The 14,943-nt window shown below is 37.6% G+C and overlaps 2 protein-coding genes across 2 annotated transcripts in view, besides 2 other annotated features; one reads left to right on the top strand and one right to left on the bottom strand.

Annotated features, from left to right (window-relative positions):
- Smp_005330 (methionine-tRNA synthetase, putative) overlaps window positions 1–4,563 on the top strand; it is a gene marked incomplete at its 5' end in the record, with an annotated part of 28,320 nt that extends 23,757 nt beyond the window's left edge. The window contains 3 exons of the mRNA XM_018788853.1: window positions 484–707; window positions 2,696–2,803; window positions 4,098–4,563. Coding sequence (XP_018646505.1) covers window positions 484–707; window positions 2,696–2,803; window positions 4,098–4,452 — 687 coding nt within the window. The 3' untranslated portion in view covers window positions 4,453–4,563. The remainder of the gene's footprint in view (window positions 1–483; window positions 708–2,695; window positions 2,804–4,097) is intronic.
- Window positions 4,564–6,852: 2,289 nt separating this feature from the next.
- Window positions 6,853–7,305, bottom strand: Smp_005320 (hypothetical protein; the record flags this gene model as incomplete). Its single annotated transcript, XM_018788842.1, has 1 exon — window positions 6,853–7,305. One exon carries the CDS (start codon window positions 7,303–7,305, stop codon window positions 6,934–6,936), a length of 372 nt encoding a protein of 123 aa, XP_018646504.1. The 3' UTR covers window positions 6,853–6,933.
- Window positions 7,306–13,785: 6,480 nt separating this feature from the next.
- Window positions 13,786–13,791: a sequence feature (Short protein (Smp_198910, CCD60152.1) was converted to a misc_feature.).
- A 3-nt stretch (window positions 13,792–13,794) lies between these two features.
- Window positions 13,795–13,833: a sequence feature (Short protein (Smp_198910, CCD60152.1) was converted to a misc_feature.).
- Between the last annotated feature and the right edge of the window lie 1,110 nt (window positions 13,834–14,943).

The following is a 14,943-nucleotide window of genomic DNA, read 5'->3' as shown; positions in this document are numbered from 1 at the left end:
TAACTTCCACTCGTATCATTCTTAGTCAAATGTAGTTCCATAATTACTAATTTTATCTTTTACAATTTTTGTAAAGTGTAACAACTCAGACCGATGTCGTTGATTTCTATATTGTTTTGTTCGGTAATCTCTAACTTGAGTCCACTCATCATGTGACGTAGCACAACCATCTTTCAATCTTAATTATTTCTGGATCCTCGATTTAGCTAAATTCATCATGTGGAACAAATTTCTTCTTAAAAATGGCTCATTTTCGTCCAGTAGATAGACACTCATTTGTTTCTATTTGGTTTTTTCTTGACCAATAAATATGTGTTTATTCCGAAACAAAACTGCTTGAATTAAGTGTATGTATATACTTTATTTTCGATTATCTCTTGTAATGATAACATTTGCACAAATTATTAACAACTTCACACCATCATTTTACAAGTAGAATTTGTCTTTCATCTACTTTCTGCGTGTGTGTGTGTGGTGGTGTAGATGTCTAAAAGTAGAGGTAACCAAGTCGATCCGATTGTTGAACAGTCTGCTTTATTGTCGGACGAATTAAACAGCAATGTTATAACACCTGCTGAATCAGATCTTCTTCGTTATGTTTTGCTTCGCCTTCCTTTGCTAACATATGATGGTACTTATAGTCGTGAAATGGCTCGTAAAATGATTAACACAGAACTTGTTAATTGGATTGGAAATTTGCTTTCTCGGTGAGTGATCATTATTTATTTGTTTATTGATTTCAAAAAATAACTCCATGTCGAGTAACTTGAAAAATTCAGTAGTTATATGTATATAGCCTTGGGCGAACAATTCTCAAACTTGATTATCCACTTTTAATAATCAAATAGCATTTATTTTACTCAGCGTATACGAGCATCACTACATTCTTGTAAGTCATAAAGATGGTAGGTTGGTTTTGGTTCCAGCAGTTATATAGATCAAGTATATGAATTATTCAGAAATCCATAAGATTATATTCTATATCATTTGTAGTTTATATCACGAACTGACGTTAACATAAACACCAGTAAAGAATTGGAAAGTTATTCCATTGAATTATATATGGTCACTATAGTGATGACTACCTTCGAGAAGTGCCACTGAGTTTCTAATACGACCAGGCATAAGGCAGGTTATCACCAAATGGGAATAGATAGTGATCGTACAGTATTGTAAGATTGGAAATATTGACCATTAATGAATGGATACCAATTTAGTGGCAATGCACTCGTTTCAAGGCATGGAGGTTTCGGTTTCCATCTCGTATGAAGTTGTGGGTGCAGACTATTAGGATAACTCTATATTAGGTTGCAACAAACGTTCGATGCTCCTCTTCATTTTCAATAGTTGTTAAGCTAAAGAGGGCATCCAAGATTTGAACCACAGGCTAACAGCTAACGTTCACTGATTTATAATAACTGTGTTTATTTTATTTAGTGCGTATAACATATGTTACATGTATATAAACCTGATAGGAAGACCTCAAATTAGTTGACTATTTTTGTTGTGTATTAAGTTGATTTTTATTGCTATTTCAGTTTGAGTTTCGTTGGGAATATTAAAGCTCTCTAAAAATTGTCATTTGCTTACTCGCTCTCGTATTCTCTTGTGAATTATTATCGTTAAAGTATTGTACTGCACTACCGTCGTCCGATCCATCGACTTTGCGTAGACCCCGTTCCGTACAAAAAGGTACCCTCGTTCGTTCGTTATTAAAGTGAGCTATTTCTAAGCATAACAACGTCTTCGACTTGCTCCGTTGGCTACTATACTCCGGATAAGTTAGGAAAAAGACGGATGTCGGACACTGAGGCACTATTTTGTTAGTCTAGTGCTTTTAGGTTTTGAATGCTTGTATAACCTAGATCGGTTCGTGATCTCAATGAGAATCCGTGTTGTTGACTGCTGATGTGACTCGTCTTTTGGGAAGTAAAGTCGTGGTCCAAATTTTTATAAAGTGATTTTAATCTATGATGCAAGACGTTAGGTAATAAAGCTAAAAGTTGACAACAGTGACATGCATTCGTTTATCCCTTTCGAACTGTATTTCGTATGTGCTTAGTTCTAAGTACTATTGGTACCATTATTCAACTCATTTACTTATCTACCTAAATTTCTGTTATGGTGATACTGAACGCTGGAAAACGGTATACCGATACAACGAGACACCAAATAGTACACTGATTATTTGTGGTTGTTTACCTGTTTTTCTTTGATTTCTTTTTACGAAATTGTCATCCACTGACATGGTTTTTGTTTTCTTCTCTAACTTATCATTATCCCCATGACTGATAATAGTTTGAATGAATGCACCTATGCATGAAGGGTATAAAATAACTTATATTGTGAAGTTCTAAAACTTCCTGCCCCAGTTTATCCTTGTGTCAAATAAATCTGAGTGATTCTTACGATATATATGTGTGTGGTCCCTATCAGATATTATGTGATGCACCACAGTATTCGGTTGGTGCAACGAACCCATTCAACCACCCAGCCGCTAAGTAATTGGAAACCTTGCACCACATTTTTTGCCTTCACAATGTAGAGATATGTACAAACGAGCAAAAAGCACACATTGATCGGGTGTCTTTAAAGTTTTTATCTAATTATCTCGTAGAATATAATTCAGCAGAGATGCTAATAGTTCTTTCATTTATTCAATGGGAGTTATTTTATATCTCCACTTTTTTTGTAGTATCATATCTGAATCTCTTAACCCTGAACAGTCTATCATTCAGATTAATCGTCAACAGGTTGATGATATGTTTTACAATGATGATTCGGATATGGAATTTTTTGACAAGTTAGTTTGTGTAATTTCTTTTCTCATTAATAAAATTAATTATGGTTTGATTTTCTTCTGTTATGCCTATACCTTATGCAGCCGCATCAATCAGTTTCAAGGAAACAATATCTAGGTTTGATTGAGCGAAATCCAGAAGTCAGTGACCACTAATAATCGTTTAAGGAGTAAATTTAATAAGAGTATAGTATATAGGGACGAGCCAAGAGAAATCAATAGAAACGATTTGTAGGTAAATATCATGTAGAACGACTAGTAGGAATTCCTTTGTATGGTCATGAGAAAGTTTAATGGTAACGAAAGGTTACTTTTTTTCTCAAAGCAATCATGTTCAATGCTCATTTTCCCCTTGTAGATTGTATATAACATACAGATCAAACCTACCCCTAAATGCTGACCGAAACATGTAATCATAAATTCCTAACCGTAATCAAAAACGATGTAGATAACTTCTGAAAATCCGTTGGACCTTTTTATAAAGATTCAAAACGAGGGATAATGTATATCCATGTGGATGACTTATGTAGTCCTTGGTTTATCGATTGATAGACCGAACAATATGTAGAAGACTTCAATAGATTTATTAATTATGTATAAACTGTTCGCCGTTTGCAATAATGTTTTTTTTTATGGACTATTCATTTATAAAAGTTGTTTTTCTGATCGACTAACAACTAACCAAGATATTGTCGGTTTTTTGAACGCGTTCCTATATCATACATACCCTCATTGATCTCAAGGAAGAAATTTTTTAAAGTTATCCCATGAAGAAGCTACAATAACACAATTATAAGTCGCGATTAGTTACTTTCGGTACAAGTTAGTTTATAACCAATCATCAAAGCTTGATACCAGGAAGTTTGGGAAGATATATACCACTATTTTAAGCACCATTTTGGTATGAGCTAAACTACTCGTTTAGATATGATAGAGTTATGGACGCCTATTTCATATGAGTAACTGTGTTGCCCACCTATTCTCCATAATGCGCACAACAAACCGGGCTAGATTTCTTTGATTTGCTTTGTTAAGGAGGACCAAAAAATACATTGATCTGTGTAAAAGTATTGTCAGTTAACCAATCAGGTCTTTTTTCCAGCCCCCTTACTATGAGCGTAAATTCCAACACATTCCTTCGTGTTTGAAAACCACCCAATAATTGACAGGAATATTAAAATGTAAATTCACGATTTATTGTTGTTGAATAAAACATCTTTCTACCATGAAGCAAGTGAATTTTATAGTATAATAACAAACTCAATAGTGCATAATTTTCGTTTGATTTATATTTCAGTTTAGATAATATCTCTCATCATTTCGACAAACTTTGGTGGTATGAAGCTCAACCTCATAAGGCTATAGAGGAAGTTTTAGGCATTATTCGACAAACCAATGAGTTTATTACTCGTCACAGTCCATGGACCGAAAGAGAATTATTAAGAAGGCAATTTATATTATCAGTAGTGTCTGAATCGTTAAGAATATGCGCATTACTTCTACAACCAGTTATTCCAAATTTATCAATTCGATTGTTACATCGACTTGGTATATATTATGAGGGGGAAAAAGAACAAAAGCAATCGAATATCATTAATGGAGTACGTGTTTTAGGTGAAAATACTGGAAAATTTCTCCGTAGAATTAAATAGCTTCACTAATAATAATAAATTGTACTTTCTTTCCATGTAAATTCTAATCTTAATGTCAAACAGTTTGTTCCCTCATTGTAATGTATATAGACAGTATTACTCTAATATAGTATACACTTGACTTTTGTATGAAAATCGGTTGCTTTGTGGGAAATGTTGCTTATCAAAGAAGAGATTGTAGGCAACTCCTTGCGTATGTGGAGCATTTTTATCTTTATACCCGAAGTATAACAGCAGCTCCTCTGAAGCTAGTCTTTGTTGTTCAACCTGCGTCCAATATTTCACTGATTCCAAGCACCTCCAGGTTGTATCTTTTCATTTCTGCAGCAAGCTGGATGACTCTCCCACATTGTACGAACATTCCATGTACCTAAATTAATAGTTGCTCTAGTTGTCAGAAGGGGGCATCAGCCTTATGACCTCCGAAGGAACTCGGCTTTCATCATGAGACGCCATAACTCTTCTAAATGTAGACCTTTTAAGTCTCAGGGCAGAGTTCAAATAGTTTGAATTATTTTTTTCTGGCTAGTGCTCTTTAGCGAGTTAGTTTCCTACAGGATGGGGTTGCTAACTTCATGTACAACCCTCCTCTTTTATCTGGGTTTGGGACCGGTAGTAGCCCCATGGGGAGTTCCCAACCACTTTATTCGATAAATATTTACTAACTCATAAACTGATTTCCCATGTTTACTTAGTACCCTGTTCCTAACCCATACATTGCTTACCCGGCGGTCCCAAAATATATGAGCAATGCTTCGTAGGCACTTATAAAGTAAAACGGAACAAACTACTTAGTAAACTCGCCCTTTGGTTGGAAGACGGATATTTCGCTTACGTAAGTTCGCGAAAGCTAATCAAGCCTTCTGAATCCATGCCGAGATTTCTCCAGACGCCAAACCATTAGTGCTGATGAGACTCCCAAAATCAATGGGGCGGTCAATGCGTTCAACTACTTGACTCCCTATCATCAATACAGGCAATGACGCAAGTCAATCCTGAAGTCATATTTTACATTTGGAAGGAAGGTGGTCAGCAGACTGCATTTTTTCAGCGTCTTCAGAAAGAATTATGTTGTCTGCGCATTCTAAGCCAACAAGAAGATCAATCCCTAAAAATTCAGACGATAAAAGTGTTATCTGTGAAAACATTTCTATTACAAAGTTAAATAAAAATGGGGAGAGCAGACAACCCTGACAAACATCACCTTAAGTAACGAATTCCAATGACAGTTCGGCGTAAGCTCTAATTTGACTAGTAGTGTTTGAATAGAGACTGTACAAGGTCAATATACTTTTTGATACGCTTTTCAATGACAGAGACTATCATAGGACCTCGTAAGAGGATTTCTGTCCTTACTTATAAACTGGGACAATCAGCGGTTGAGACCATCCAGATAGAGTTACATCAATTTCCCAGATTCCAGTTAATCTAACTGCCAAATCTGGACCCCTATCGTTATAAACCTCAGAAGTTAGTCCATCGGTGGTACTGCTCTACCTCGCTTTAAATTACTCTTATAGCCTTTTCAACCTCACTAAAATTTGGAGACAGTGAGTAACGGAAGTGTGACTGAAGGTCAGTTCAACCGCTTCCTATAGTATTCAGTCGATTGATTCAATCTCCCGGATTGAGAGTAAATAGTAGTCCAGTCTTTATCAGAGATAGTTTCACTAACAGTCGGATTTGTAATACCCGTTTCCTTGGTAAGTCAGGACAGTTGTCTACTGTTTCCTGCCAGTGCTGCCTTTTCTATCTTTCCTGCTTTCTCTACCCACCACTGCTCACGATCATTACGTAGGCTTCTCACCAGCCTACTTTTAAGTTGCCTCCACCCCTTATAGTATTTAAAGCCAGACGAGATGAGTTTCCGAGCATCTATCCGTTCCGTAGACGCCGCTGAAGTTTACTGGTTTTGATTTCCTTCCGTTGTAAAAAGGCAGCATTCTTGCTGGTTGTTCGATGGAAACACCTTACTGCTGTCACACCCCACTACAGTCAGTGGTACGACTTCGCCTTCCAGCCTTAAGTTGCTGCTTTCAGTCTTACCGTTTTCCAAGAGACCTGGCTGGAATGGTAGGACTTAAACGAACATGTGTTCCAGACAATATAGCTTACTTGGGTTATCACGATAGACAAGCCCGACCACCATGGTTGAGAAATTAACTCGTTAATTTACGATGGTGTTTAGGATAGTATTGTTCAAATTTTAGTAGGAATCTCAGCCACACAATCATCATATTGGGTGGTTTTTTCCCCATAGTTAACCTTCCTTCACACAAAAACGGGCTATTCACAAGTTACGTGGTCTATGGTTGGTGCTCAATAAGATTGAGGAAGTCTCAGTTATCCACCGAATGTAGCACAACAGGGATATAGTGAAATTTTAAGAAATGGTGAAGTAAATCCATTTTGTCCATATTTTTCATAAATGACAGTAAATGTGGGACTACAGAGACCAATAACTTCAGATTCTTTGTACAACTACTTTTTCCCCAATTTATTCTTCTCAAATGCTTTAAAGTTCTCATCTAATATATCATCTAGATCACATCTTGTATGGATAAAGCAAAAATATGTTGCAATTATCAGAGAACACATAAGTAAAATTGGATATTGATAATCTGGTATATCTCTCGGCTTTGGGATATAGGTCATTACTGCGTGCCATTTTTTGTGAGTTGAATACCGGATTTGTTCGTTTTGTAATTTATCATTCTTGACTTCCGGTACTGTACTTGAATATGTTCTAGACAAACTATGATGGGCAGAAAGAATTCTCGTGGTTGACATCTTGTTAAATATGTTTTTTAAATAATGAATCCCAAATAAATTGCGAAAAAGCATTTGATTCATCCCGAAATTTATCAATTATTCGGCGGCAGTCCAATAATCTAGAAAAATTATTAGGCGGTTACAAGTGTATCAAGGGCAGTTAATAGAAGATAATTAACAAAAGAATAAGTGTTATCAGAGATGTTTCTTGCTGTTGTAATACTGGTCTAGGACGTTCGAGGACAAAGAGGTGATTTACAAAAAACATTACTTACTGATCTCAACAGAGTATGTAACTAGTGGAAGTGTAGAGTAATAAAAATTTAACATATGGTAATATGTCACGATCACCTGGATGGAATCATACTGTTATTTTTTGGTGCAATTTGGATCATAATGTAGGTTAAGGATGAGTTACTTTAAGGAGTAGAACAGAAAAAAGCCAGTAGGAGATTCTTCTCAAATGACTAAGGTCCTCATATATACTGAACTTATAGGTTGACTGTAAAAATTTACCCTGTGGGAGTAGTATTACTGAAAAAAAAGAAACCTTTCAGCCGGCATTATATTCAAAATAGCTACGTGTATTTTGTTACAAATAATATCGATTTGTGAGTCATCCATTTCATTTTTTAAGTATTTTATAATTTTAACCCAGGAAGTTTAGGGGGTAACTGGGACCTATTGATTTTCCACACATTTTTAATAGAGTAATAATTTATCCCGCACTTCGTTGACTCTCTCCATGCTTTCATCTTTTTTTGCTGTTGGAGTAGTCGCTCTCACATTTTCAACCTGCAAAATACCACTTATAACTACAAATCGTGGCTTTCAATTTTCAAACGCTGCGTTGAACAGCAAGTCTTTATAGTTACGTCTTATACCCCAAGTAGTAAATATGTGTCATGTTTTTCAAACTCCTCAAGAAACAATTGTAGCAAATCACTTAATTCCACATGGTTGATGTAGTATATGGGTACAGTTCGCTTTACAAGTGTTCAATAACTCAATGTCTAGTATTTATAAGCTTAAAAGTGTATGCGATGAATGGACTTACAAGAATAAAATCTACTCGTCGACTGAGTTTTAGTCGACCGTGCGCTGTCTACTTGAGGGCTTGAATCAGAACCTTAATCACTAAGCATATAGATGTCTGATTATAGTCTCGTCTTTTATCAACGACTTCAATGTAGAGACGGGTACAATAACAAATTGGCTCAAGTTATCACACTTATATAAACGGAACGAGGGGTGATCAGTAGCAAAAGTCAGAGATTCGGCACGACGAAACTAACAGTGATGAAAACGGAATGCGGAGAATATGGCGTAAAAATAATAAACCGGATCGAGTAAGACTGAGATTTACGATTTATAATAAAAAGAATGAATTAGTTGTGGTATTCGAAGTATTGCTCGTGTATTTTAGGACCATCAAGTAAGTAGCGTATGGGTTAGGGATAGAATACGAGGTAAAGATGGAGAATCGACTTGTGGTGTAAAACACCTGGCTGGGGTCTGTGTGATTATCGCACCCAAAGGTCAGACTTCGAATGGCATGGCTCAATATTGTTTTCAATGGTGCAAGTGCATTCATCCGTTTTCTCTACCTAGATTCTAAGCTTTTGAATTCCTGATAATCTTTGTACCTTACTAATTTGTGTTTTCTTGAACTGTATACCTTCGATGCCTAATAACTACAAACAACGTTATAACCTTTACTACTGTGTGATTTTTCTTAACATGGTAATATGAGCCGGTGTACACACTCACGAGGTTCTACGTTGGGCATAACGAACTGAATGTGGTTGAATCTGGACCGCTACTCAAGTTCCGCGACTGAAGATTTCGACTATTTTGCGAAATACAACTACGAGGGAAGTACTTACCAACGCGGATTAGTTCAATAGCTAAGGAATTAGTGAACCGATGTTATTTTACAAACCATCCGCTTCAGTAGACTGTTTTCGGTGTAGACCAGTGACAAACTTTCTTAAGGTAGGAATACTTATATATGTGATGGTGTAACAATAAGTCTGCCTTATTCACTTCATAATGCATTAGTCAGATTAGACAAAACTGTAGTAGGTTATGCATCGAAAACGGATTTGAAAAAAAGACGATATTTTTCTGTTGTTTATTATGGGTTAATACTTCTACAACAGAAATGGTCATTTAGTTGAGCGACTGATAGCTATGTAGGAACGATTATACTAAGGATTGATAACAAGCATTTTATAAGTCTTTTAATTAGTGCTAAGTCCTCAGACACGAATTCTGTATGTCCTGGAAACTTGAAAGCTTTCGTCGTGAGGTGCTGGAGACTTTGATTATAACGTTATATTAAGCTCAGGGATAGCCTTTTTGGTGAAAACAAATGGTTACACTAAAGAATGTGAGGATAAGTATTTTCCACATAATAGAAACATTGCTTCTATTTTAGTTAGTTCCAAGTAGGTATTACGTATCAGTAGAGGGAGGATTGTAGCTTACGTGCATCAGGAAGCAAAATCCACTACTTATAATTTGCAAGTTATTTTTAATTTGCATTTTTCTAACTTCCGTATAGATGGTAAATAATACACGTATCTGCCCAAATCGAGGCAACTAATTACATCCATGTAAACTGCACACTGTCTACAGAAACGTAAACAGCAGTTAGGAGGTAATGTTCCGAAATTCAGTGGTTCAGCTTAAAGTTCAGGTTTCCGATTAAATAACGCTATCATTCTTAACAGAAAGCATAATATAGTTAAAAGGGTGAAAAGGCGACTTGCTTGGATATAACTTTATTCTTAACGTTAGTTTGAAAGTGCAGTGAGAGTCGATATGGATTGAATCATGATGAAGCGGGTAACTATGAAAAGCAAAAGACGAAAAGGTCAAAGAAATAACGATACGTACGTGTCTATTTTGAAGTAGACTATAATTTGTGGACGAACAAATGGGAGTAGAGGTAACATGTCTTGTATGTTGACGCGGACGTTATTTACCTATATGGTTACGAGGAATTTTGGAATTATAGTTCATGTCAGTTCGTGAAAAAGCCCTTACTCCATTTCCTAACCGAAACCAAATTGATCTTAATACTTCTATCAGTTAAGTGAATATTTGCATCTAAGAGACATTCTCCTTTATTTTCGAAAGGAACATGTTTAACATAAGACTAGTTGAATATAGTTAGGAAGTTCCAACGATATGGAATGACTGACCTCAAGGGCAGGTTTGACCAGTGCGCTTAGATGTGACCTAGGAATTCGATTCAAATGGTTGCGGACGAAATAGAAGAAGCTTTCCTTAACGGGCTTTCGTGTCTAGTAGCAGTGGATCACCGATACCTCCATACAGGAACCTAGGTATATTAAGGACAACAGAGGAAAAAAGAAATTGGTAAATCATAATAAGATGTTATCTTTAATCTTTAAGAATAAATCAAGTTTCCTTTTAAAAACCCTTGGAAAGTCTCTTCGACTAGTTTAGTGAGAAGCGAATTTACAAAATTTGAAGACTCTTAAGGAGTAGAAGTTGTGTCTACAGTCCGTTTTGTTATATTGTGTCTCCAGTTTTTGGGTGTTACCATCAGTCTTCAGTAATAAGTATGGTATGTTGATGAACCTGCGTTAATCATGACAGATTTCCTTCCAGTGAAGGTCCAGCTTCTCCTTGAAAATGTTCACTGATGGGGTCGATACCACTTGTTCGGGTGAGGCGTTCCAGTCATTGACCAGTCGATGAGAAAAACGGGATCCCACCTTTAGTTTATTAGATCGCGGTTTGTGAACCTTCTTGCTGTGACCTCGGAGATTATCAGTGCTAGAGGGAGAAAAATGGTAAGACATATTGACACCGAAATCATGATTAAAGATGCGAAATGCAGTTGCAGATGAGGCTTTCATCAGTATAGTTGATGTGGGTCGGTTGAAACGTCCGACAGTATTGTTCAGCCAAACGGTTAGCGGCACCACCGTCGTTATTGGTCTGGCCATTATGACCTAGCAGTTGGGAAACTTCAGTTTTGGCTTGACGAAGAGAAGCTGAATAACGGAATAAGCTTTACAGATTGCAGACAAATTTATCGATAAGCTTTATCTGGTACTGAAGCCTGTCTTCTCTTATTGCCTTTTTGCATATGTTTGTTATATGTTTGTATTGCCTGTACTCGCCGTCGTTACCAGCTCGTTTGTATTCTGTCCAACAATGCCTTTTGCGGCTTAGTAAACGAAGAGCGTGGTTCTTGATGATTGTAGGTTGCTTGCTGCTTTTGAGGACCGTTCGAGGAACTGACTGCTTTGTAGCACATAAGTGTTCAGTAACAAATCCCAATGAGCATCCGCATCAAGTTGAGGGTAAACATCCCAATCCACTTGCTGTAGATAGTTTTGTAAAGCTGACGCGTTCAACCGTTTGAAATTACAGAGCATGTTGTTGGTGGGATATCTTATCTCAGTTTTGCTGACGAAACTCAAGGCTATAACGGCGTGGTCGCTCTTTCACAGGCCATTCAGAATCGGGAAGTTGTCGACTCGAAATTCCTCGTTTGTAAATGCTCTGTTTTTCTGTCGTTGCGAAACAAAAACATCAAGTTATTGATAGCTCTTGGTCTGTAAACTGAGAAAATATCCAAGTCTCAGATATTCCTATCAGATGAGCATTATTAGCAATGCTAAGTTCGCGTAGCTCATCCATTTTATTTGGTAAACTTGCGGTGTTTATGTATAAGCAGTTTATGCTTTCAACGTGTAAAGCGTGAGCTTATTCCTGCTTTTCTGTGTAAGCCTTACGTAAACGGACAGGTAGCCTTACTAAAAAAGGTTTTCCGAATTAGTAGCCCTTGTCCTTTATACGTTTTTTATGATGAAGACAGTCCACAAGTGGAATTGTCAACTTCAAATTACCTTTATGCATGTTCCTGGCGTCATGTGGCCTATCCATATGCATATGGATTTCAGTTGGCAATCAACGTTTGTTGGCACGAAGTGCTTCCAGGGCTGCAGCCGCCATATGGGAGGATGAGAAAGTTATCTTCATAAGCCGGGGTCTAGAATCTCCGTCCTTCTTGGCTAGTCTCGTCATATGCTGAGTCAGTATGTTTTTGAGCTTTAAGAATGGTTTAACGAACTTGCATTCCCTAATATCAGAGTTAATTTGACCAGGGTCCGTGTTATCCAGTACACCTTGCACAATAGTATTTCTTCTCCGAAAATCTCCTCGCGAAATTCTTAAGGGATGTTCCAGATGAGATTTCGCTCAGAAACGTCATGTCGGGCAGTAATCTTACGTCCCCATAGGATTTTATTAAGTGATCAGCTATCAGGACATCCTCTACATCGGTAGCATTCTTGAGTGTTACACAAAGTAGACTCGGCTGATTTTAATGCTTAGAGTCCTTTCCCAGAGTGAGCCGTGTGACTGTCAAAGGCTCTATTCTAGGAAGTTCAAGCTTCTTGTTTAATTCTCCTCAGAGCATCCTGTCATTTTTGTCCTGCAAACTGATGGGAAGGTCAGGGTTGTCTTTAGGGTTCATGTTTATGAGAGAGTCATCACGAACAGTTATTGTTTTCCCATATCTTCCGGTACGTTCATGTTCTGAATCCTAGGATCTTTGATGACAAGTCGGACATTCTTGGGAGTAGACTATGCGGCCAAGTCACCAGTTGATATCCATACAATACATGGGATGTTCAGCTTAGATGGTGACGCCTAGTCCTTTTTAACCCTGTTAACATGGGCCCAACCACCTACAGAGTTTTCGTGAACCACTGTTGCATTCAAAGACCCTGTACTGGAAGACCCAAGTTTTCTGAGGGGGTCTATCACCATCGATGTTATGATGGTGCTGAGTTTTACCATGTCATCACCAGTGCCATTGCATGCTCCATCGACAGTAGACTTGTCGACATCCCTCTTCTTGTTTTCATTGTGCGTCCTTGTTTGCCTACCCGTTTAATGACTGCTTTTTTCTAAGTTTCCTTACAACTTATTCCGTGGACCTGTCAATAGGACGATGGTGTTACTCAGCAAAACTGCATCATCTGTGTTGTACATGACACATACCCACCTATGATCCGACCTACTGAGTCTGTTGTAATCAGTTGCTGTAAGATCTGTGCACGCCTCACGGAACTAACCTTTGCATTCTGTCGCACTGCATGCCAGATGTAACAGCGAAACGACATCATGGTCGTTTGCATGAATTTTTCATGACTGTGTCGCCGTGGACTGTTTTATAGATGCTAGCAGAAGCCTAGGACCGTTAAAAAAATACATTACACTAAAAGCGGGCGAAGATGGATAAAAACGGGTTAGGATAAACTGAAACCAGTCTTTACGTGAAAAACTGAAAAATAAACGAATATTAAGTTGAGGCAAAACCACAGTTGACTATTAAGTCGGGTGAAAATCAACAAAGTAATCTAACGAACGTATAGCCTAGAATAGATTCTTTAGATCAGAAATGGTATTTCTGTTGCATAAGAACACAGCGAAAGTTTGAGAAGTGCAAACCATTTTAGGATTAAGCTCCCCGTTTGAAAAGCGCGCAAAATCCAATATCTCTGTGTTCTGCTAGCATAAACTAGATGCCTTCTGGGCACGCTTTGGACACATTGCTAGGTCTTCGTTATCTTCCTTTGTGTTTAATTTAAACAATCTGTTGCACCAATCGTAGTAAGTTTGGCCGATTTTAATTGGATTGAATATGTCACGTATATCCTCTTGAACCGTTGTTCGAGGGATACGGAAAGCAGATAAAGCATTTCCGCCATAATGAGCGTCCTTTACATTTCTCTTTTTGTGGATTGAGGAAAAACCATGAAAAAGTATTGGAATTTCGAATTACAATTTCGCTTGCACACGAAACAAATTGTGAGAAATAGACATCAGATGCGTATACACACTGTGATAGCTAAAAAACGTACACAAGGTAATTCCGAAATTTTTCGTTAAAAGAGAACAATATACACATAAATAAAAAGGTCTTAATTGAGCAAGTTTTTTGGGTTTTTTATAGTTTTCATACAAAAATATATTGAAAAAAGTAACGAAGTAGCTGTGGGAAACGAAAACTGGTGAAATGCGCTACATACAGTAGTCGTTCAAGTGCTCTTGAAACCTTACAGTTCTCTGAGAACGTGTTGTCTTACACCGGTCATTGGATATCGGCTGAGTTTCGTCATGGTGGTTACCTATCGAAGGTTGGATCTTAGTCATGAATATTGTATCGTTTGAATTTTTTCATGTGAAATTCAGCATAGACATGGTTTCTTTCTATGTAGGTGCCTTTAAACCGATCTAGGTTCATGATGAAGGACTTCGTAGGATTCTTCATAAGCAGTTACGAGGGGTCGAAGTAGTGAGTAGCGATGTACGGATGGGTTTGGAGAAAACACCAGTGGCTTGCGTCACAGAAAAAACAGGTTCGACTGAATTCATCACATTTGTAAGCCTGTTCGTGTAGGTGCTTAGATCGGCTTCAGTGCATCAAACGTTGGCTTTCACCGCATCATGAGTTCTACGTAATACAAGTAGAAGAGCATCAGTGTATTTGGATACGTTTTCAGCTGAGGAGGAACTTTCAACTCTCGGCAAAATCGTCCTACCAAGCCGTTGGCTTGTTGATGATAGGCGGTCGTCAGGAGTGGCGTGATATTTAGGAGTGTGGCAAGACGACATACTTCTCCAATCCGGCCTTTTAAGTAAACAGGCATTTTTAGCGTGGTACTA

The sequence above is a fragment of the Schistosoma mansoni genome (assembly GCF_000237925.1).
Source record: "Schistosoma mansoni, WGS project CABG00000000 data, supercontig 0137, strain Puerto Rico, whole genome shotgun sequence".
In the NCBI taxonomy this organism is placed as follows: domain Eukaryota; kingdom Metazoa; phylum Platyhelminthes; class Trematoda; order Strigeidida; family Schistosomatidae; genus Schistosoma; species Schistosoma mansoni.
The sequence above is the reverse complement of the archived record's forward strand: the minus strand, read 5'-3'. Positions and strand labels throughout refer to the sequence as shown.